The sequence below is a fragment of the Barbus barbus genome (genome assembly GCF_936440315.1).
Source record: "Barbus barbus genome assembly, chromosome: 21".
Taxonomy (NCBI): domain Eukaryota; kingdom Metazoa; phylum Chordata; class Actinopteri; order Cypriniformes; family Cyprinidae; genus Barbus; species Barbus barbus.
The window spans coordinates 11,811,906-11,836,244 of record NC_136749.1 but is presented as its reverse complement, the minus strand read 5'-3'; the positions used below and the strand labels follow the sequence as shown (position 1 = coordinate 11,836,244).

Genomic DNA, 24,339 nt, shown 5'->3' with positions numbered 1-24,339 from the left:
TCATATTTAAAAAAAATTAAATAATAATTTAAGCAGATCCTATTAGTAAGGTTTTAAAAATATATATATTAATTCTTTTACCTGACAGTGTTGTACTCATATTACATGATAAGCAAAGAAAACACATTCTGTGAAAAATGAACGCAAAGGTTACACCCCAAAATAGTTGAAAACCTCTTTATCTAAAATAACTCCATACACACTTCTTTTGACCTTTTCCCCAAAGATCTGGCTTGTACTTTTCCTTTTTAGTACCTGATGAGAGTTTGAGTGTGAAAATCCTCTAGTGGAGCACAGAGAGTGTTTGTGTGTCAGCTGATGGGAAATGATGGGTGGCCACTGCTCACTAGCGCCCCCCCCCCCCACTTGTATGATATTTATATCACGCTAAAGCAGGCCCTCATCAGAGACCACCGTTCTGTTGCTGACCTGACCTTACTCTCTTAGTCAAAGCAGTGCCAAGCCTTGAGCTGTATACACACCTAACAAAACAACCATCTACTGACAAGCATTTCTGGGAATTCATGACCCAAAAATCACATTATACAGTATAGACTATTGTTCATTTGTTTCTGTGGAAACTTTCTATCTAAACAAAACACTTTAATCCAGTTATATTTGCATTTGCAATTTGTAATTTGACTACGTTTACCATTTATGAGAAATGGCTTCATAAAATAACTAAATACCTGTGTTGACTAATCCATTTAAATGCACACAATTATTTTTTTTTAAATCTCAGTATTGTATACAAATAACACAGATGCTTTGATGCCATTAACAGTGCAAATATTTACTCTTAAGTCAGTAATTAGTATTTTGGAACAAGCTTCATGGTTTAAGCAGTTCCATGGCTGGTTGTCCACCTACTTTGTTCCAAAAACAGCTTGACCAAACAGCTTGCTTGTTCAAGATGGTCTACCAGCTAATGACCAGCTTGCACCAAATAGAAACCAGCAACCATGTTCCAAAAACCGGTGTGACCACCTATTTTGTTGTTTGTTTGTTTTTGACCCAATGATGGTCCACCTATTAATGACCAGCAAGAAACCAGCTTTAATGTTCCAAACACCAGCATGACCACCTTTACCTTTTTTTTTTTTTTTTGACCCAGTGTTGGTCTGCCTGCTAATGAACAGCTAGAAACCAGCTGCAATGTCCCAAAAACCAGGTTGACCACCTTCACCTCTTTTTGTTTCTTTGGTCTATGATGATCTACCAGCCAATGACCAGCTTAAACCAGCTAGAAACTAGCACTAACTTGAAAGCTGGCTAGGCCATGCTTGAAACATTCAAAAATTCAAGATATGCATAACAAGTAAATAAAGGTGATGTTAAGTGATGCAGAAACGTTTACCTAAATACAGCATTTGACCTTTTTCCAAATGAAAATATGTGCATTTCTGAGTCTGCATATTTGTTCAGGCTTTACTGATTCAAACGTAACGAGAAGTTTAATGGTGACAGCGCAAACAAGGTAAGCATTGACCTGAGCCCGATTGAAGTGATGGCCAATCCCACCGTGTTGCTTATGTTGGACCGACTCTCAGAGATTAAAATAATACGAGAGCATAAAGCCTGGGTCTGTTCCTCTCCCCCTCTACTCTCAGCGTTTGCACCTCTTTATGTCCTCCCTCCTCCAGAAGATTCAAAGAAGCTTTACTACCATAATAAACAAGGGTTTAGCATGCTAAGCACTAATAAACATAACACAGACACATGCATCTTCTTGACTTCCACTGGAGATTGTATTAGACTTCTATTGAAATTATTATTATTGTGATTTTGATGTTATGATTGCAAGACAAATTGTAACTGCATAAAAACCCATTAGTGTGAATCCCATTTGAATTTGAGATAAAAATCAGTCAGAACATCATTAACACCACATGCACAATGTTTATTAATTAAAATACCATTTACAAGGTATCTTTAACTGCGCTCGTCATACTAAAATCAATAGCCAAGTCAGATGTTAGTTCAGTAGCAAAATTCAACAAGAGATTTGTTATACTGATGGATTCTTTAGTGTTTTGGCCATTTTATTAAAATAACCGGCTCTTCAGAGTCGTTAATTCAGAAATTGGAAACTATTGGTGCTTATGTCAAAAAGAATGTTCTATACTATGAACGTGTGTACTTTGACTACTAAATCTGTCATGTTGCCATTTTCGTGTAATCTATACGGTGTCAGCTGCATCATGGCAAATATATATCATACATAAATATTATTAGGACTTATTTTGGTGTGGTGCTATATTTATATTGAATCATTTATCATGCATTTATCAATTTAAACAGATTGAATAAACCAAGGGAGTAACATAATTTTATTGTATCAAATACTTTTAGCATTTTCTCAAGTTCTTTAGATTAAAGAAACGTGTTTGCATTCGCCTGATAATTATGCAAATGTAATTAGAGAGTCCAAGTCTTTGATAATTGATTCTAGAACCTTAATTAAGGGGCTCAATTCTCATCTTATCTCAGTCAGTCTATCACAACCCTCATTTCTCTATTCATCCTTGCCACAGTGTTATCTTCTCATTTTGGTGTCTTCTGAGTGAAGTGTCTGATATTTTTCACGTTGAGTGGGCGATACTACCCACGGTTCAGTTGAGTTTTTAGCCGCTCTATATGGATTCTGTGACGCGCTGCCCTTTCAGCCTCCTCTTCAGCAGAGTGTGTGCGTTGTTGTACACGTATTCGCCCCCGTCCGCTGTGCACATGCAGATGTTTCCGAGTTTACTGTGAGCACAGAAGCCCCTCTCACACTCTCAACTGCCAAGTGAAATGAGTCTTCAAAAAAATAAATACACCTATGCTGGGAAGCTGAATCACCCCACTATAACGAACCAAGTGGCATGAAACTCAGTGAGAGGATGTGAAAGAGGTCTCAAAAGCGTGTGTTTTTGTAAACCTACATTGATGTGTGTTGATTTATCTGTGTGTGGTCACTGTTATTCTGCTGAGCTGTCTCTTAAATACATAGAGCGTCTCTAATACTTGAAAGAAAAAAGATTCAGCTTTGGAAATTATGGTTGTTATTGTGAATGTTTCACATAACTGACTCTAAAATGTTTTATAAGCACATATATTTTAAGACAGACTAAAGGTTCCCATAATTGAAGAAACACAAGTTTACAATTCAGGATAAATGTAGATTCCTTTTCTGTTGAGATGTTGAGTAATTAAATTCCCCCAAATTTCAGTTCAGATTACATGTTGCATCCATTAAGTTGGTACTCTTTCACAAAATCTTTCAGTTCCTTGCAGAAGCCCTTGTTGACTGATGCTCTGCATACTGAGGGCGATAGCTTCTCCTCAACCCACGATTTTGAATCCAATAGGTACTGCATGCTGAGAGAGAAAGAATTCATGTCTATTAGCTTCAGGTCATCTATTGTCAAATAGTATCATCATACTATCACACTATTTTAATATATCTTATAATGTCATTTATTTCTGTCATGGGAATTATGAATTTTCAGCAGTCATTAGTCTGGTCTTCAGTCACATGATAACCTTCTGAAATCATTCTAATATGCTGACTTGGTGAAGCATTTCTTGTTGAAAACAGTTGTGCTACTTAATATATTTGTGCAAACGATGATACATTTCCACCCCCAAAAGAACAGCATTTGTGACCTAGCAAATAAATCGATTTATTTGTGATCGAGTAAATAATAAAAAAAGAGAGTTATTCACATTCTCTATTTCTATTACTTTCAAGATGATATATGATACGAACCTGTGCATGTGTATATATATAAGGAGGCGATGGGAAAATGATAAAAAAATATATATAAATAAATAAATAAATACACACACACACACACACACACATATATATATATATATACACAGTTGCTCCACTTCCTTTCTTAATATTAATGACAATATTTATAATCACAATATAGCCATTTTTTATCTTTGTTATTAAAAATAAGAATAGATGCAAAAAACAACAACAACAATAGAACATGACAATATTTATAATCACAATATAGCCATTTTTTATCTTTGTTATTAAAAATAAGAATAGATGCAAAAAACAACAACAACAATAGAACAAATAAGAAACAAATAGTACATTACATTTTTAATTTTACATCTAAATAAAAGCAAAATCAAATAAAAATCACTTCAGTGTGTTCATTACAAATAAATTGATTATTAAAACTACAAAAGAAAGCAGTTCAATCAAGAGCAGCTATCTTTTTCTTTTATTGTTAGATTAATATTATTGAGACAGATGGACTATATAGTAAGTCCTACTGCAGGGATCTAATATAATGTTACACATCCGATGTTTTTTCCCCAACAGTTCTCCAAACGTTCACTTAAGACATAACAGATTATGTTTGCATGAATAGCCTACTTAAATACTGTAATTCTGTTTATACAATATGTGTATATTTATCGGGAATGCTCGCTAGCGGAAGCGGCCTTTATGTGCGAGATTGATATGTCAGTCAGCAGCAACGCAAGAAAGGAGCAGAGAAAAAGGTACTCCTCTTAGAAAACAAACAAGTAAAAATAATTGTAGGTGTTTAATTACTATTTGGAGCATTGGGATTGCTAGACAAGGGCTTAAGGAACACATTTTTGAGGAAACCTGAAATTTAGAAATGCTTTATTTTTTACTTTGGCCTGTAGCTCAAAATTAGCCCGTGTGCATTCCAACTAATTTTCCCAATTAGTTTACAATAAAATAATTAATTAATCTCATGATTTTCTTCTTTATAGAAATCTCAGTAAAACAATAATACTATAAAAATATTATTCTGTACTCTTCTGCAACTAGCAAGTAGCAAATCATAGTTTCTGACAGGAATACAGTTTATATTTAAAATAAAATGTTTCACTCAAACATCCCATTTCAATAGAACATGCATTGACTGTTAAATGAATACATGTAAGTGTACTTACTTTCCATTTGAGTCTTTGGTGGGACCATCGTTGCCCATGATGAGGTACGTCTTGCCCTCTTTTAATTCAGCCTTGCAGTGCTTTCTCTTGGCAAACACCCGTGTACTGTCTGTGCTCACGCTCATGTCTCCCACTGAGGGTCAGAGGTTAAACTCTTAATTTATATGAGCGTAAAGTAGATTAATAAATTCAGCACAGTGTCCTCTTTATCTAAAATTTATTTTTAAAATACTCATGTCATGATCTCTATTGATCATATACTACAATGCATGTGACACTATATATAACGCTCAGGAAAAAAGGATCACTTACAATATCGGAGGACCACGGTCACAGTTGCTGAATACAACATAAAATTGCTCTCTTCAGTAACTGAATCCACAATGACTTCAAATGCTGTCAGAAAAATAAAATTAATAATAAAAGGTAAGATCTGCCTCAGCCACAATTTCTTAATGTTTTATAGAAAATATTTTACCCTCTTAGGGTTTGTTATGCTAAATATGGAATCACAAACCATAGTCAATGTTGGTGTGGAAACAAGCATATTCAAATCTGTTCTTTTTGGTGATTTTCATTTCAATTGTTTTCTTCTCTGTGAAACAACCTCCTGATGAAACAGACATTATTAGATTTTATGATTCAAACTCACGGCAATTCTACAATAAATGATCATTGGTTAGTGTAGCTATGCTCACTGGTTTTTATATGGGTTTGTTTGATTGAATGATAAATGATTTACTTAGAACCTACTTTCTGCACATTGACACACATCATCTGAGCACAGGACTGAAACTGCCTGGCTCCTCTTGGGGGCGCTGTACAGCACTGAACATCTCCTGTCTATGAAAATTAAATGACAACTCAGGGCATCCATGATAAAGAAAACAAGTTTAAAACGATTAAAACGATGGCTTTGAAAACTTTTAATACCAATTTCTTTATGTGAAATAACAATTTCAAGAAAAGTTTCAATGTACCGAAGTTTAAAATAACTCTAAAAAGTAAATATAAGCTATCTTCTTTTTACACACACACACACACACACACACACACACACACACGCTCACACACACACACACACACACACACACACACACACACCATATCATATGTGAAAGAAAAATACATGCACAACTGTTTATTTTTATTATTTTTTTTCTTCATTATTTTATCAGGACAGTTTTATCACCTTGGCTTTTTTATATTAAAAGGATAGTTCACCCAAAAATGAAAATGCTGTCATTAATTACTCATCCTCATGTTGTTCCAAACCTGTAAGACCTTCGTTCGTCTTCAGAACACAAATAACGATATTTTTGATGCATTGCTAGAGCTCCCTAAACCTCCCATAGACAGCAAGGATGCTTACACCATCAAGACATGATCAACGTAGCAAAGAAAACAAAAATAACGACTTTATTCAACAATTCTTCTCCTCTGCGTCACCCTATAGCACCATTTTGGAGAGTATCACATATGTAAACAATGTATGCAACATATATATGCGGATACGTTGTTTACGTTCAGATCAAAGTGTAAACAGCATATCTGCATATGGTGCTGCTGACACAGAGCAGCATACGTTGTTTATGTATGTGATACTCTCCAAAATGGCACTATGGGATGACGCGGAGGAGAGGAATTGTTGAATAAAGTCGTTATTTTAGTTTTCTTTGCGCACAAAATGTATTCTCGTAGCTTTATAACATTACAGTTGAACCACTGATGTCACATGGATTATTTTAACTATGTCCTTGCTACATTTCTGAGCCTTGATCGTGTAATGATCCTTGCTGTCTGTGAGAGGGTCAGAGAGCTCTCGGAATGCATCAAAAATATCTTAATTTGTGTTCCGAAGATGAACGAAGATATAACCGGTTTGGAATGATATGAGGGTGAGTAATTAATGACAGAATTTTCATTTTTGGGTGAACTATCCCTTTAAGTCCCTTTTATTTACTATTTATAAAAAAATATTTAATATAGGCCTATATCAAATGTGACATGTCATTAACAAGTTCAGTTGTTATGGTCCTGTAAAATACATTTTCTCATACAAAAAGAAATTAAGCAATAGCTTGCCTGGTTCATAGTAATCATAAAAGGTAGCAGGAGCTGGTTGAACTAAACCAATGGGCACACTTTGCTTCGCTCCGAATGCTATGCAAGCGTCACCTTCATCTATCTGAGAGGTGACAGAAAGACAACTTCAACTACTTTGTACGTAAGCGAGTTATGATTAACTATGATTGTGTGTTTGTGCTCATTTCACCTCATTGAAGTACAACAGCACTCTTCCTTGTGTGAGCTCATAGTGAGAAATATACCTGTCCACCAGATCTTTTAGCTGTTGGAGAGAATGTTAGAGAACAACAGAAACAATGGAGTAAAGCAAAAGGATGAAAACCCCATCATAAGATACAGATAGATAACTATTAAAGGGATAGTTCACCCAAAAATGAAAATTCTGTCATCACCCTCATGTCGTTCCAAACCCATAATACCTTCGTTCATCTTCGAAACACAAATTAAGATAATTTTATTGAAATTCAAGAGCTTTCTGACCCTCCAAAGACAGCAAGGGTACTACCACGGTCAAGGCACAGAAATGTAGTAAGAACATTGTGACATCAGTGGTTCAACCCTAATATTATGAAGCTATGAGAATACATTTTGTGTGCCAAGAAAGCAAAAATAAGTTTATTCAACAATTTCTTCTCGTCCATGTTATTAACCACTGCCATTCACTACAGTATCATGACACATGCATGCGCATTCCTCTGATTGAAAACAAGGCGCAGCACATCCAGGTTCAATGTCAGAACTGCAGCTCCTGCGTCAGCTGCACCACACGCACATATCATGGTACTCTTGTGAATGGCGGCGGGGAATGACACGGAAAAGAAGAATTCTTGAATGAATCTTTATTTTTTTATTTGTGAACAAAAAGTATTCTCATAGCTTTGTAAAATTACATTTGAACCACTGATGTCACATGGAATATTTTAATGATGTCTTTACTACTTTTCTGGGCCTTGAACGTGGTAGTTGTGTTGCTGTCTATGCAGGGTAAGAAAGCTAAAATAAAAAATCTTAATTTGTGTTCAGAAGATGAATGAAGGCCTTGCGGGTTTGGAACGACATGATGGGGAGTAATTCATGACAGAATTTTCATTTTTGGGTGAACTATCCCTTTAAAACAGAGGATAAAGACTAGGATTACACATTTTATATAATAATTGGATAAGTTTATTGTAGACCTTTTCTAGATCTGTGCTGATTGCATCAAAGCCGCTAAGTAGAGTAATATCAGCAATGGCCATTCCAGAGAGGTTCCTTCCCTGTGTGTGACTGTTTGAGAAGACAGATGTTCCTGATAACCTCAAAACCAGCAGATTATGATTAAGATGATGGATGTTTGTTAGAAGTACATTTTCTTACCTGACACACACTGTATAGACTACTTCATCTTGTGTGTTTTGTGTAGTGTCTCTTTTTTGTCTGCTGCGAGCATCAAACCACTCGATTGCTGATCGGGGGAGATCTTCCTCCTCCTTCCTCTCTTCATCTTGTTCATAGTCCTCATAGTAACTGTAAGTTTGTTGTACATCACCTTAAAAATATTTTTGTATGAATAATTGCACACAATTCTGCATATTTACAGAAATAAGGTATGAATTATATGGATAAGTTAAATTTTTTTTGTTAAATTAGGCCTGAATTTTGGCATGGATAGTTCACAACTCACTCGTGTATTCCACTTTTCCCTCTACAGTCACATTTATTGACAAGTCAGCGCAGTTTAAGTCTTCCTTATGAGCATAATAAGCCTTTGCCACCTACAGTAACAAAACAGAATAATAATAATATTAGAATAATAATATTGCTGTGAAAATTCACACTGTGGAAATATTTCTTACCTTCATTTTAATTTTTCCTTTACCGGAAAGGTTTACATCTATTCCCATTCCCACTAGTCTCTGAAAAGACAAAAGAAATACCAGAAAGAATATCAGAAGGAGAAAATATCCGAAACTTAAGATAACTAAGTCATAATGAAAAGTCACTGTTGATAAGAACTGTAAACCTACAGTGTCACCTGGAGGACAACAGGCCAAATTAAGGTAGCTCCTCAGTGTCCTCATGTCAATGTATATGTACCCCCCTATTTATGTGTGTGTGTGTACAGGTCTATATATCCTGGTGGGGACTTATGGGACTCATAGGGACTCCTGTCACAGTGGGGACCTAAATAGAGGTCCCTGTGGGTACAAAAGCTTACAAATCATTCAGAATGTAAAAATGTACAAAGTTTGCTGTAAGGGGTAGGGTTGGTGTAGGGCAATAGAACATATGGTTTGTACAGTATAAAAACCATTACGCTTATAGAGAGTCCCTACAAGGATAGCTGACCAGACGTGCGTGTGTGTGTGTGTGTGTGTGTCATCCCACAGTAGTTTAGATTTAGGACAGGACTTCCACATCAGTCCTCATTCTCTTAAGCCATTTAGTTAATTTCTGTCAGTGTTTTGTGTCACTGTCCCAGTTATTTAACTACCTTTTTGAACCTCATTTTAATTTAAAAAGAATAATAATTAAACACCTTATTGTTTTTCAACACGATTTACCATACATTGAAATGTATTATATAGCTAATAAAAAGCCCATAATTGCAGTACTGTCATCCATACATTTGTGACATTCTGATTACCTTTAATTCTGTTTCCACTTTTTCGTTTTTGTCCAAAGTCAGCTTTTCCATCTCAGACCTCCCTTGAACGGTGAACTGTGCATTGATTGTACGGAAGGGGGCTTCAGGTATACTCAGTGCGTACTCTGATAGGGCTTCCAAAGCCATGATAGTGTCCTATAGTGTTTAAATAGTAGTGTTATCATTTCTTTTTAAATATTGTTTGGAATTAGAGTAAAAGACATATAGTAGGTACCATTCAGTCTCATTAGACCCACCTGTGTTGATTTGAAACCTCCATCATAGTTCTCTTGTGAAGACAAGAAGCATGCGGCAGCATTTGCTGTTAATAAGTCCTTGTGTGCAAGTGCAGTCAGAAGAGCGTATGCGGTAGTCTCTACTGTTAACGCCACTCCAGGGGGCACACGGTAAGTATTTGTCTCTTTTACCAGCCGCGCATTTTCATCATCTTGCCAAACAAGACACTCTTCCACTAATCAGTTAAATTGAGCAGGAGAGAGTAAAGAATTTACAGAAAAACGAATATTAATAATGAATGACTAATATAGGTATTTAAAGTTTCCAGCACTTCCATAAAGTTGTCAATATGTGGTAAGATACCTGGTTTTGCAAGACTTCTGAGTTTCTTCCAGGCAGACAGTGATTGAGTTCGGTCAGCGAGGCAGACAGACAAACAGTACGCCGTAATAGCCAATGCATAAGGTCTTTTGAGATCATCAACCCGGTTAAGGAGGAAGTTGGTGGCAAGAGAGATGCTTTTATTCTAATGAGCATAAAACGACAGTGTTAGTTTTCTTTTATTTATTAACCCTCATAATGCATAAAAAAAATCTGTATTTTTTTTGACAGTAATATAACTTCATAGATAATTTTAGAAAAAGTATTTTTTGGCACCTAATGGTACTCCATACATACCCGGGTCCAAAATGACCCGAACACGAAACACGTAACAATTTTTATTAATTTCTTCTGGGTCAAGAATGCATTATGGGGGTCAAAACATTAATTCAGTAGTGCCTCTAACTGTCACACTCATTGGACTGTTCTGTGTTTTTCTGTCTCATGCACTCCCCTTGACCTAGTTTTCCCTCGTGTATACCCTTATTTGGTTCTGTTCCTGTCCTCATTGTTTCATTATTAGTTATTTCAGTTCCACCTGTGTTTGATTAATTATCTTGTTTAGTCCTGTGTACTTAAGCCCTGTGCTTTCCATTGTCCAGCGTCCGGTATTAAACTTCGATGTTGTGCTTCATGTGAGTCTCTCCCTGCCTTGTGTTACCCCTTTGGATTGTTTATTAAAGACTGTCGTTTTGAGTTTATCCTCGTTTCTCATCTTGTCAAAGTATGCAACCGTGACACTAATAGGCTTTCTATAAATATTACAGATATACAGTGGTCCCGCAAAGTGGACACTCTGGACACTTAAGTCACACTTTACAATGTCTAACTTTAAGTGCATTACATACAAAATAGCAAACCAAGTGGCATCTGCAAACAAACTATGCTAAATCTTGTCTCAAAATGAATATTTATTTATTTAACTGCTCTCAAGGTGATTTTTTGTTTGGCCATGATGTACTTTCAAGTTCACACAGGTGTCCTACCAGCAGTGTAACTCATTACATCTACAGTTTGACAACTATAAAGTGTCCACGACTTTGTCTTCACTTTGACAATCTTTTTTCATATTTTGAAACCTAACAGAATCTTCTCAGTTTACAGAGCCCCTAAGTGGAGATTGTTTCCTTTATTATTTTGGCATTTGTTGATGTAGATACTTGTGTGCCCTGTTCTTGTTTTCTGTTTGTTTCATTTGTATTGTTTCATTAATACTCATGCATTCAAATACTCCATTTCTGCCTGCGTTCCTTTGCAACCTACTTTACAATGTTAGCTTGCAGAAGTTTAGCCTTTTATGAGAGAATGATGGAAATAAGGGATTTTTAATACTTTTGTGAGTGATTTTCTTGGGGGGAACATACATTTTACACAAAACACAACAACACAAAAGCACTGAATTATAATTTTTCCTTCCATATTTTGGCTCTGTAAGTTGTGGCTTAAGTGCTCAAATACTTTTTGATGCCAGTGTAAATGATGCAATCACTGGTTCTTACCACATCTGTTACTTCTTCATCCAAGAAAGGGAGGGAGCGATAAAGAGCTATCGTGATGAAAGCTGTTAAAGAGGCATCTTGCTCAACTCCTCCAATACCACCCTATAACAGAAATACTGAACATCAGCGCATTTATTTTAGGAATTCAGTTCCTGTTTATACTATTTTGCAAGGTTTGATATCAAGTGCAAAACCCTTTGGTATACTGACAAATGATGAAAAGCATTTAAACCTGCATTTCCCTGTGAATGACTGGATTAGTATCAGTGAAGGACCCATCGGAGCTCTGTGTTTTAATCAGATATGTGACTGAGTGGCGAATGTCCAACTGTGAAATAATCTTCTCTGTTGTTCCTTGCTGTTCAAGAGTTTCTATCTGTCGTTCAGCCACAAGAGACAACACTTTCACCACCAGCGCAGTCAACCTAAGAGAAGTTAGAAGCCATCTAATACGTTAAATAGTTTGGGATTCTAAATATAAACATTGGATGTGGCAAGTGCAGCACAAAACAAGTCACATTTGTATGATTCTCCATATTGTTGGCATTTTTACCAGGTACTTGTGGGATAGTTTAGCCAAGCTCCATAGGATCCATCAGGCTTTTTGAATGTTAAAATCCGTTCATATGCTGGCAGAATAAAATGTGAGTCAGAGCAGGGTATCGCCTGACACAATCAAATTGTGTTAAATCATAGACCTTGGTCAGGAAAGACAAAATATTAATTAATATTAATACCAACGAGACTGAAGGATATTTGGTGCTGATTGTTTAAGGAAAATTCACGCAAAAATGAAAATTCTGTTATCATTTTCTCACTTTTACTTAATACTAAACCCAAGTAAAGTGTGATTTTCATGCTTTTACCTTGTCCCCCCCCCCCCCCCCCCCCCCCCTCTCTAAAAAAAATTCACTGGACAAAAAAAAAAAGAAAATCTCTGAATAGTATAGGTTCTGAAAAACACCCTCAAACCCTTTATTTCACTTGAATTAAAATTACATCTATATCCTGACTAAGGTCTATTATATTGCAATTTTATACATTTTTAAAAATTTCTTATGTGGTGTGCAGATATACTAAACCTTGCTCAATGAAATCCAGTGCTTTGTCTCTAGATCCTGCTTCCAGTTCCATCCAACGTTGACTTTTGTCCAGATAGCGGATTGATAAGGCAGTAGGAGACATAAAGATCATAGTCTGCTCTCCACAGCCTTTAGGAGCCCGGATCAGATTTTCTACTTTGGATGATGAGAGTAATGGAACAGCAGTGGACTTGGCAAATACTTCTTCTGCATTCAGAAAAAAACACACAAAAAAACTGTTTATTCTAAGAGATTATCACAATAAATATTATTAGGCTTGACCATGACCAATAAATGAAGTTGAATAAGGATTATCAGTAATGGAGAATTTGAAAGCATTCACAACAACTGTAAACATGTTGCTTTGGACCTTCTAGTTTGACAAACAGGTTGACATCTGTTTCAGGAACAGTGTTGTTCGGAAAAAATCCATTGATTAACAAGTGCCGGTCACTTCTACCTGATGAGCAGAGTTCAGGTTTTTATACATGGTGAGGTTACTATGTCACAGACTTTGTCAGATATGAGTATGAAGTAAATTAAACAGGCAATTAAATGACAGCGAACAATCTCACCATCCAAATTAATAAAATAAGTCAGCTCTTCTCGCATTTCCACTCCTTCATTCTGAGACATGAGAAGAAAGACAAAAGCTAGATATTAGAATCACTGAAAGGATATGAGATAAATTTCCAGTTCCCCTTACCTTGACCAGGAGCATCTTTTCAATGGCATCCAGTGTAATTTTTTCTTCGTCTTCAACTTCATAAAGTTCAATAGTGATAGGGATTTCACCTATTTTCATGGGAACAGCAGGGAAAGTCACAGTTTGAGATGACTGTGGCCCCAGACTGATTCGGACAGCAGAAGAGGAGGATGCTGATCCCGGTGAACAAAGACCATCCACTTGTTGCATTTGCACAACGAGCTGACCAGGAAAGTGTTGAAGAAGATATATTAATCTCACTAATCATTAACCTACTGTATTACAGTTTATAATATAACAAATAATGTTATGATTACTTTAAATGAACTGGTTATTTAATAAACAATATGACTGAACCAACCTGACTACACTAGTGAATTTTGATGGACAGGCAGAAATATATTACTTCAGGTAACAACATTTTACAGGTTGAAAGATCATTTTTAATTATTATTATTAATTTATAATAAATAAGTTAATTATTTTTTTAATGCATTAGAAAATGTATATCTACTGTAAATGCATATAGCAGTTATCATTACTAAAGTGGTATTTCTGAAAAAATGTCATTAAAATGTATTCAAACAAACCTCCCTTTCCATCTTGCCATAATTAAAGATCACTGCAACTATAGACAGTCGCTCAAAGCGTTTAACCGAATAGGGAAGCCTCAAGGAAATAAACAATGGCTTAAATACAGTAAGGTCAATTGGCTCCGCCACACAGAAACCTGCAAACAATAAAAGTAAAAAGTTTAGTACTTTGGTGGATTTAAATGAAATTTGATAGCAGTGAGAGGGAAAATTACCATGGGATGGAGAAAAACTGAGAGACTGGATCTCCCATGTTGTAATAGAGTCTGGTAAATGGATTGTGTGGCTGGAAGAAAGACTTTGTGCAATTAAACCATTATTCAAGACCTTTGTAAATCTTAACACTGTTTTAATGGAAATCCAATGGAAACTTTTAAATTGTAATACTTGTATGTGTATTTCATTGTAAAATTCTTTTTAAATTGTATTTACAAAATTATTATATTAAATGTGTGAGCACATTTTCCTTTAGACTTTAATATTTTATGCACATAAACAATTATATATGCCTACTTTATAATTACAGGCAGACAACCTACTCACCTAACTTTTTCTTTCACATCAATCTGCTTAAACTCAAAGCTTGGAGGGAAATATCGGCGAATTGTTTCTATCCCAAAGTCTGAGAAATCCTCGACTTCATTAGAATTAACAGCTGTGGGAATGAAACGATGGAGAATCATTTGTGGAAGAAAAAATCAGAGGACTTCGCTGCACTGATTACCGACTTGTGCATGATAGCTTTTAATTAAGATGCTATACTCACTTCTGCCATGCCCTGTTCTTTGGTCCTCTTTCCTCTTGTTGTCTCTTAGCTTGTTTGCAAACTCACAGCACTCTTGGAAGGCTTTCACACATTCTTTGCTTTCTGTTTTGCTCACTCTTTTCGCTCGTTCCTTGCAAGTTAACTTCATAGGAATCAGGGTGAAGCCATGGCGACAGCATTTCTGCAGTTCTGCTTTCTTAAATTCAGCTTCTGCACAACAAAAGTGATGATCAGGAGAAACTGACAGTAATTGGACATCTTCAAGAGCAAAACCAGGTCAAAGCTGGTGTAAATTCTCAATCTGACCATAATACATGGCCAAAAAAGTCCAAAATGCCTCCATATTGACAAATGAAATATATAAATACTGAGTGCACCTTTAATAAATGACCAAAACATAAGCTTTGAGAATTGATACAAAAGGTAAACAAATATTCATACTGACGATACTATACCTTTTCTAGCCATTTCTGCTTGAATATCTATAGAACGTTTGTTGCGTCTAAAACCAGACTCGCAGCTGAAACCTAGACACACAATGAATTTGAAAATATTATTTGCATATTGTAACAGCTCTTTCATGTACAGATGATGAGCCCAGTAAAACCAGTCTGATTCTTTCTTGAGCATTATTTGGTACCTTTTCTCATCATTGAACGGAATGAGGTTGAGTGGGAGATGAAGGCCAGGCCAGCATCATTAAAAACAGCGGCTGTGTTCTCTCCACCACCATATGAACACCCCAGATCATAAGACTGCATGGAGGTGAACACCTTTACACAGGAAAATGGGATATAGTTAAGAACTCAAGAGCAGATCAAAAAATTCAATATCCATTTTTTCTTATATGTCTATTTGCTCTAAACTTTTGACTGAAAAACACACCTGTTTTGGAGTGAGTTTGTTTTGAGCACCCAGGGCATACATGGCTTTGTCCACAACTAGTAAGGCCACTTTTGCATTCCTCTGCATTCCTACGTCAATGTCAAGCTCAGCGATCTCATCTGGTTGATATTCATGATTGCGATTTTGCAGTTTTATCTCAAGCTAAATAGGAGATGGGACAGCAGAACTGTAAACATTTGTCTTTTTTTACTATACTGTATAATTTTATTATAAACTTCAACACAAAATCTGTTAATAATGCTTTTTGACGCCTGTTTACCTTTCCCTCACATTTGTCCTCTACATCTATCCATGCTGAGTCTGCAATTACGTCACCATTTGTGTCATAGTAATAGGCGATCACTCTGAAGGACGGGATCATGTTTGGACTGATTTGGATGGCTAGTTTTACTATAGAACCTGATGCAACAGAGCTTGCTGATCTCAGCATGCCTCTGCTGAGAATCTGAAGAGACACACATTTCTCATGTTTATAAAACATTACAACAAAAACTTAACTGGTTACTTAATGAATACTTTTTTCCAGTAAAAATATCTAAACATCCTTGAATCAAGATAAATGCGCTAGAGAAGCAAGTGTGTGTGAGACTTTATTGTTTTCAGAGAATATACTTTATTTTTAAGCATAACTTTAACAAAAACAAATTGTGAGGTTTATGCAAAAAACAAAGTAACACAAGCCAAAGATGTTTTAGCAGATGTAATAGTAATTCACTTTAAAAGTGTAATACATTACTTACCATATAATATATTTGCATATCTTCTGGATTGCCTTTGACATAAAATGTAACATCCAGAAACTCTTCTGTTGACAGGACTTTATTAGTTATGCTAATATGCAGGAAGCTGTTTGTTGAGGATTTCTTTGGGTGCACTTCTTTTGTTGACTTGAAACCATCCACTGTTGCCTGTTGAAATTAATAGGTCAAAAATATACAGCTTGCACACTATTTTTTTTTAAAGTAGACCTGTTTCACTCTGCCCACACAATTGCATGCTGAAACTTAAAATATAATAGAAAATAAGTGCACTGCTTTTACCATGCAGTCTGAAACAGGCCTTGTAGGTATTGAAAAAGCTTTATTTTTTGGATGTATTAACCTGCACTGAAACTGAAGGTATTGTTCCTTCCAAGTTGAAAATGTGAAATGCGACTCCTTCTTTATTAGTTTTAACATCTTTATCCTTTTCTGAGGCATTTGAGACACGTAAGTTCACTTGAACACCTTCAGCTGGGGAACCATTTGGGTGACGGACTGTGACCTAGCCAAAAACAGAAAGTAGCACAAAATCATCAACAATATGTTAATTAAAGCTACCATTATGAATTATTGCAAGCAGGATTCTTTATGACTGACAGTATCATTATGATACATTGTACAGAGAATAGAGATTTGACTTTATCAAATTATATTTTCTTTACCACCGCTTGAAAGGGGAATGTAGGTGTGTAGAACGATCTTGTCCGAGACAGATCCACATTGTACAGGCGCAAAACAATGGGAAGGAAAGCTTCTGATTCCTGTACCTCACCACCTTATGAGAGGTGCACAGTCATTTTAGTTTAAGAACTATCTTGCCAACTAAGAAATGTTGTACATTTTAACTAGCTAAGCTTGGTTGCATTTTTGACCTTTAAAAGTTCAATGAACTTACTTAAAATATCTGTGACTGTGACAGCAATGTATAATTGGGCCTGAGTTGCTGCTAATTCTTCTAATGCTGAATTCAGTTTTTGACTGAGGTCTGAGATTTTAACTGTAATATTTGTATGGCCTCGTTTCACCTAAAAAAGAGGAAAACACAATTTAAAGAGTGATCAAAGTGTATAGTAATCTGTTAATGTACTTATTTGTCTTGAAGACTCAAGAAGTGACGGTTTCTACTCACAGATCCAATTTTCTCCAGTCCCTTGATGAATTCAATTTCTCCAGCGTTATTCTCTGACTCATCCTTTTTTATCCCAAACCGACAGTGGAAACCACCATCAATGGTCTTGCCATATGTGTATCTTTCAAATGATAAAAAAAACAAAAACATTTTTAACCTACTATCTCAAATTTTGTAATTTCATACATACATTCATACACACAGGTTTACAATATATAACCCCAATTCCAGAGAAGTTGGGACGTTTTATTAAAATGCAATAAAATCAAGAATTTGTTCATTCTATTAAACTTTTATTTAATTGACAAATGTTCAAAGAAAAGATTTCCAAAGTTTTTACTGACCAATGTAAATATATGTTGTACATATGAACAAATTTTGTTTTTGATGGATGCAACACATTTCAAAAAAGTTAGGACAGAGGCAAAATTAAAGCAAAAAGGTTATAGAATATCCACATTAAACTGTTTTGAAACAGTTGACAGTAAGCAGGTGAATTGGTAATAGGTCAGGGTATCATGTTTGGTATAAAAGGAGCATCTCAGTCTTTGCAAGCAAAGCTGGATCATGGCTCATCACTTTGTGCCAAATTTCACGAGAGAAGTGTCAAACAAATCAAAAATTGCAAAATTGCAACAAATTGATGTCTTTCACCAAGTACAATACATAATATTGTGAAAAGATTCAGGGAATCAACTTCTCTGGAATTGGTGTTGTAATACAGGTTTGGAAAATAATAGGGATGAACAATGACACAATTCTTCTTTTGGGGTGAACTATCCCTTTAAGACATTATTTGATCTGAATGTGAACTTACGAGGCTTTAATGGTGAATGTATATGTCTCAGCATTCACAAGAAGAAAGGAATTCTCTGAATGAATAGAAACCTCAAAGCTGGGAAGAACTGACAAAAATGCATTGTATTTGAGTTAGATGCAATACAATATCTGTAAATAAAGAGATCATTATTTTTTAAAGATATTTATAATATTAAGAATATATCTGAAAGTTCATATCTAATTGTTTAATTTGACTTACCAAACTTCTGGACCTTGAATTCACGCACTGCAGCATTTTTCTCGTCACCTTTGTAATGTGCTGTAATCTTCCATACACCAGGTCTGGAAAGATTTATTTAAAAGTCTGATATGGACTGAAATAAATACAGCAGTATTCATGCTAATATTTATTTCCATAAACATCACTTGTTTATGCTAAAAGATTTTGATATTGACTTGATATTGAGATTGAGATTGACTGTACTTTGCGATATCAGGAATGTGGTAGTCTTTGAACAGAACGCCACCTAAAACTTGGTATGATGATTTCTTGATCTTGTTCCCCTCAGCATTCTGGGGATACAGATAAAGGTCAGACAGGATACTCTAGTTTCTTGATTTGCTCAATAAATGATGGCAAGAATTTAAGCTGAAAACACTTTATTTTACAGTGTTCTTGTTACACATGCTACATGTACTTGCTATAGTAATAACAGGAAATGATGCATAATTACATGCAACTATCCCTAAACAAAAGTGTTACTATAATCCTAATTAATACATTGTTAATTATATTATTTAGTCCTTAAATGTTCAATTAGACTGTAATAAGGACAGTATAAAATAAAGTGTAACCATACTTTCTTACTTACGTATATATAGACAAAAACTATCTCTGATTTTGGTCGCATGGAGTGGTCTAAAGTGAAGATCCTGAACCAAACTGGGAAACACACATAACTAGGTTAAATATACCACAGTAAAATGCACACAATGGAACGATGGCATGCTAAACTGATTTTATGTGAGAGGCTATATAGAAATGTTTTCATCATTCACACAACAAGGCTATTTAAATTAGAAAAAGAAAACTGATTTTGGATCAGAATTGTGGATCAGTTGTTTAGAAACTATCACCAGCTAAATGACCTAAGATACTCACTTAAACATTAATACAAAAAAATGATGATCTTGATGTTGATGAAAAGAAAAATCCATGGATACTTTGTGTCATCTACCCAAAAAAAGAAAAATCCATGGATATGCTGTGTAAATTACCCAAATAGGTTTAGAATTGCAGTCTATGTTATAGACAGTTATTATCTCAATAAAATTTAGTTTGTAGGGGAGAGCGTGTTATGTGTTCGGCTCTGTGTTTTTCTGAATATCGGAATGTGTTTCTTCATCTATTTGCACACACTGGTTTGAACTATGCCATGTGTTTTGTGGCATGTTCATTTACTTATAAATTCTTTTGTATAAAAAAGATAATAGTATTTGACAAAATATTTTAGTTTGTCTTTTATTTGTTGATTCAATTACATAACATTTTAAGCTGTTAAATGGTCATGCTACAACATGACCCTCACCTATAGAGCATGTTGCCACATTTAATAAAAAGTATACATTGTATTAATAAAACATATTTGTACTAGACATATGTGAAATTAATGTGGGGAAAAAATACACTGAACCCCAAGTGGATTTTCACAAACTGAGAAAGCCAAACAGTGTTAGCTTGTACCTAGCTCTCTCTTACCAGTTATTGTGACAGCCCCAAGAATTGTGCAAACAAGAATCTTACGTACTTTTACTGTAACTAAAACTAAACAAAATGATACCGGTCTTGGAAAAAAGTCTCATTCTTATGCTATTATAAGGTGGATTGACATTATTTTTCATGCACATTTCGAAGATGTCACATGTTAATTGTACCTTTCTGTTTGGGGTTGTATATAGGTTGGTTCGTCTGAATAAAGATGTAACCACTGTGTTTGGAGACCAGGACTCGGGTCTGCCATTTCTGACCATCGACTTCACATGCCAGGTTGAGATAGGGAGGCTCTCCATTGATCGATTTCAGGTCTGAACTTTTACTTTCAAATATCTTGAAGAGGAAATACACAGAAAATGAACCTCATAAAATGTAACTTATTTAAATGAAAGGATGAGTATAGTATAGATGCTTATTTAAAAAGAATTTGGTCTATTTTGTCTATATATCTAATTTCAAAATGGTTTTATCAGCTACATATCTAATTATTCTGTGTATTTATAGGAAACGACATCCTGCTATAATAAACGTATAGGCTTGGTATTAAATTACATGAAAATGTTCTTATTCACTTAGACATTTATTTTCTTTACCTCAAGATTCACTGCTTCAAACTGCCCCTTTTTGGTGATTGTTTTGGTCTCTCGCGTGGACATGGGAACACGCATCTCTGTTTCTAACTGACAGAACACGGGTTTGCCAAGCAATGCCTCCCCCACCTGAATCCATACGGGTTCTTTCACACCAACATGAAAAACACTCGGAGCAGTGATTAGGAATCTGACACACACACACACAGAAACCAAGACAATTTCATTAAACTCAATTCAGTTTTTTAACAATTTATGGTCGCACTTTATTTTACAATGCGTGTACTTACATGTACTTACGGTGTACTTACAGTGTACGTACTTAAGAAAGTACTGGTCATATAAGGTAACTACATTGGGTAGGGATAGGTTTAGGGGTAGGTTCAGGGTTAGTACGTAGTTATTACCTAGTTATAGTAATTACTTTAATAAGTACATATGTACATGAGGAACGGGACTCTAAAATACAGTGCTATACCCAAATTATTTATGTGGTGATGTGATCTACTATTTTTTTATGAGGGGCGGGTATTGTAGTACGCTTCGTGGGTATAAAAGGAGATAAGACTTATGCCTACTAAGCGCATCCAGTTGGGCCTGGAAGTGACGTCAATTCTGTGTGACGGGTGCACATCTAAGAGGTAGGAGCTGCTGGTGGTAGCTACAATGTGGCCTGTTTCTATTATGCGGGTTGTCTGAGGCTTGTTCTATTTATAGCATGGCTGAGGAGAACTACGAATATCCCGAGTGAAGGCTCATTTCCGTGAGTTCAATTTGCGCGTTGTCAAGCGCATTGGGCGGGGCACATTCCCATCTGCAGGTATGTCATGCTTATTTGATGTTGGGGTAAGGTGATAACTTTTTTTATTTAATTATTGTTTTATTTTAGTAGGATACGGTGGCTGGAAGGTGTTGCAGCAGGCTTTTTTGGGGGGGGGGGGGGGGGGGGGGCTGCTAGATTCGGCTGTTCGTCTGTACGAGCTGCAACTACACTCAAAAGGTTGTACCTGTTAATATAATTTATGGAGTATCTATTTACACTAAGTGCAAATAGCCCGCCTTGTTGGCAAAGGCTCTTTACACTAACTCCACCCACTAACGTGTGATTGGGTTAGTCAACACTAAAAAAAGACAATCAATTATCATCAGTTTCAGTGGTGTAGATGGTAAGGCACAAGCTTTCTTGATGTGATCAACCCTAGTTTGAGCGCACCTTTTGACAAACTTTTTTTTTCTCCCTTTTCAAATCTTGCTATTTTAACAGAGTGTAAATAGAATCTATAGCTATATTTGCACTTAGTGTTAATAGCATATCGTTAAAAAATACTGCTATTTTCACTTAGTATAGCATCTAATTGCTATTAACACTGAGTGTAAATAGCATCTATTGCTATTTACACTTAGTGCAAAGAGCCGCTGCCTATTATTTAATGGACCTGAACTACAATGAACACTGAACAGTTGTATTTTTAAAATTAACATTAACAAAGTTGAATAAATATACTGTACCAAACGTATTCCTCTTTTTAGTTCATATTAGTTTGTGAATTAACTAATATTAACTAATTCGACCTTATTGTAAAATGTTAACAATTACACAAATTTGTTCTGAGTAATATTAAGTACTTACTATAGGGCTAAGGTTAGGGTTAACTACCAATTGTTTAGGCTTAGTGGCTTGTAATTATGCATAATTTACTGTTATACTATAGTATGTAAGTACATATAATTTGATGTACAGTATGGTGATGCCTATTCAAAAATTGTTATTTATTATTATGGCTGCAATTTTTATTACATTAAAGTCAACTGCCATTAAATTGTATTAATTATCGGCAAGATTTTGGAAAAGCATACATTATGTACAACAGTAGCCTAAAACAATACCTAAATGCCTACATTGGTATTGGTTAACATTATTATTGTTATTTTTATTAAGGTGCATAGCCTAGGTGTCATAACTATTACTGTAACTACTCCTACAAGTTAATATGGTAACACTTTGTTGTTTTAAGGTATCCTTATTACATGTTACTTGTACTTACTATTATAACAACAATGAATTTTGCATAGTTACATGCAAGTAACCCTAAACCAATCCCTAATCCTAACTCTAACCAAAGAAGTGCATGTAATTAATTAATATTACTCAGTACTTAAATGTATAATTACACCGTACCAAGGACACCTTAGATTAAAGTTTAACCATTAATACTAGTAAATAATAATAATGATAATGATAGTAATAATAATAATAATATATAATACTTGCCTCTTTTTGTTCTCTCCCTGAACAGCAGAACACATACACAGCAGCAGATAGAGAAGAGGACGCATGTGCACCTCCATGGTGAGTGTGTTATTCCCGTGTGAGCAATGTGAGGATTCCAAGAAGATTTTGATCTCTCAACTCTGCTAATGTTGCACAATAGCGACTGAGTGAATGTTATTATGGAGATTAATGGGGGTTATCAGAGGTCTGTCATTGCACAACCAGGTTCTGGGCTTTCTCATTGGATACATACTTAAAATGTCTTCTCCGAAGTCACGTGATTTGAAAGAAATTTAAACAAATATGGCAAAAATCCATGCTTTTATGTGCTTTGGCTCAATTCTATTTGGATTAGTGGTACATTTTGAAAATGTAGTACAAAGTCGGTCAGTGTTATCTAGGACCATGGTCTTTCATTGGATATAGTTGAAACATTCTTTAAAAAACATGTGATTTAAATTTAACTTTTTTTTTTTTTATGAAAACAAAGAAAAACTTAAAACTGAGAAATGTTGACCTGAGCATCACATTAATTTTGCAGCTTCTTTGAACAAAAGGTCAGATGTTCTTGTTCCTTTGAAACACAAGATACTCTTTGGAATTATCTTAAATTATGGATAACATGATCATCAGGTCTTGCACAAATATGTGGAGCTCATGCAGTGTTGAAAAATGTAATGAATAAAAAAAAACGGAATAAAGTCCCAAAGTGTACAAACAAAAAAACATCAAAATTGTTTATTAAATATCTTAGGCTATCTTTGTCTTATTGTATCATCAAACTTTTTTTCAATATTATTACAGAGGATATTTTTCAGTATTATTAGAAGGCATATAACTTGGCATAAATTAGTGTCTGTCCTTCATTTTCTTAAGAACTGAGTTCTGATTTCCTGTAAAGAACACATAAAATATGAACAAAATGTGTGTTTCTATGCTATTGTTACTAGATTTCAGTTTATATATTAGGAAACATAAAGAAATATAATTAAGCACAAAAAATTATGTATTATTATTTACTATAATTGTATTATGTTTTATAAGAAAACAGTATTTCAGTCTTTACATTTCAAAATGTTGATCCCAGTCCCTCCTCCCTTGTGTGTGTCTAACAGAGATTAGCCTGGTCAGTGGACCTGTTGTGCTTTGACCTGGTCATTTGCATTTCTTCAATAATACTATTCTCTTGATCTTCTATTTTAAATCTTCTACACAAG

The 24,339-nt window shown here is 35.1% G+C and overlaps 1 protein-coding gene across 1 annotated transcript; it reads right to left on the bottom strand.

Moving 5' to 3' along the window:
- Positions 1 to 1,876: 1,876 nt before the first annotated feature.
- c4b (complement C4B (Chido/Rodgers blood group)) lies at positions 1,877 to 23,316 on the bottom strand. Its single transcript, XM_079444883.1, has 41 exons — positions 23,123 to 23,316; positions 20,854 to 21,040; positions 20,422 to 20,593; positions 19,359 to 19,429; positions 18,971 to 19,059; positions 18,746 to 18,828; positions 18,524 to 18,611; positions 17,707 to 17,827; positions 17,473 to 17,602; positions 17,240 to 17,352; positions 16,918 to 17,079; positions 16,557 to 16,724; positions 16,076 to 16,261; positions 15,796 to 15,957; positions 15,551 to 15,683; positions 15,366 to 15,437; positions 14,911 to 15,120; positions 14,688 to 14,799; positions 14,360 to 14,430; positions 14,142 to 14,281; positions 13,552 to 13,773; positions 13,421 to 13,472; positions 13,216 to 13,305; positions 12,846 to 13,052; positions 12,317 to 12,392; positions 11,996 to 12,188; positions 11,764 to 11,865; positions 10,247 to 10,409; positions 9,904 to 10,118; positions 9,647 to 9,802; positions 8,856 to 8,915; positions 8,684 to 8,774; positions 8,377 to 8,548; positions 8,196 to 8,286; positions 7,208 to 7,282; positions 7,018 to 7,120; positions 5,686 to 5,775; positions 5,450 to 5,542; positions 5,245 to 5,328; positions 4,933 to 5,065; positions 1,877 to 3,360 (listed from the first exon to the last, which is right to left on the bottom strand). Exons 1-41 carry the CDS (start codon positions 23,197 to 23,199, stop codon positions 3,219 to 3,221), a joined length of 5,157 nt encoding a protein of 1,718 aa, XP_079301009.1. The 5' UTR covers positions 23,200 to 23,316; the 3' UTR covers positions 1,877 to 3,218.
- Between the last annotated feature and the right edge of the window lie 1,023 nt (positions 23,317 to 24,339).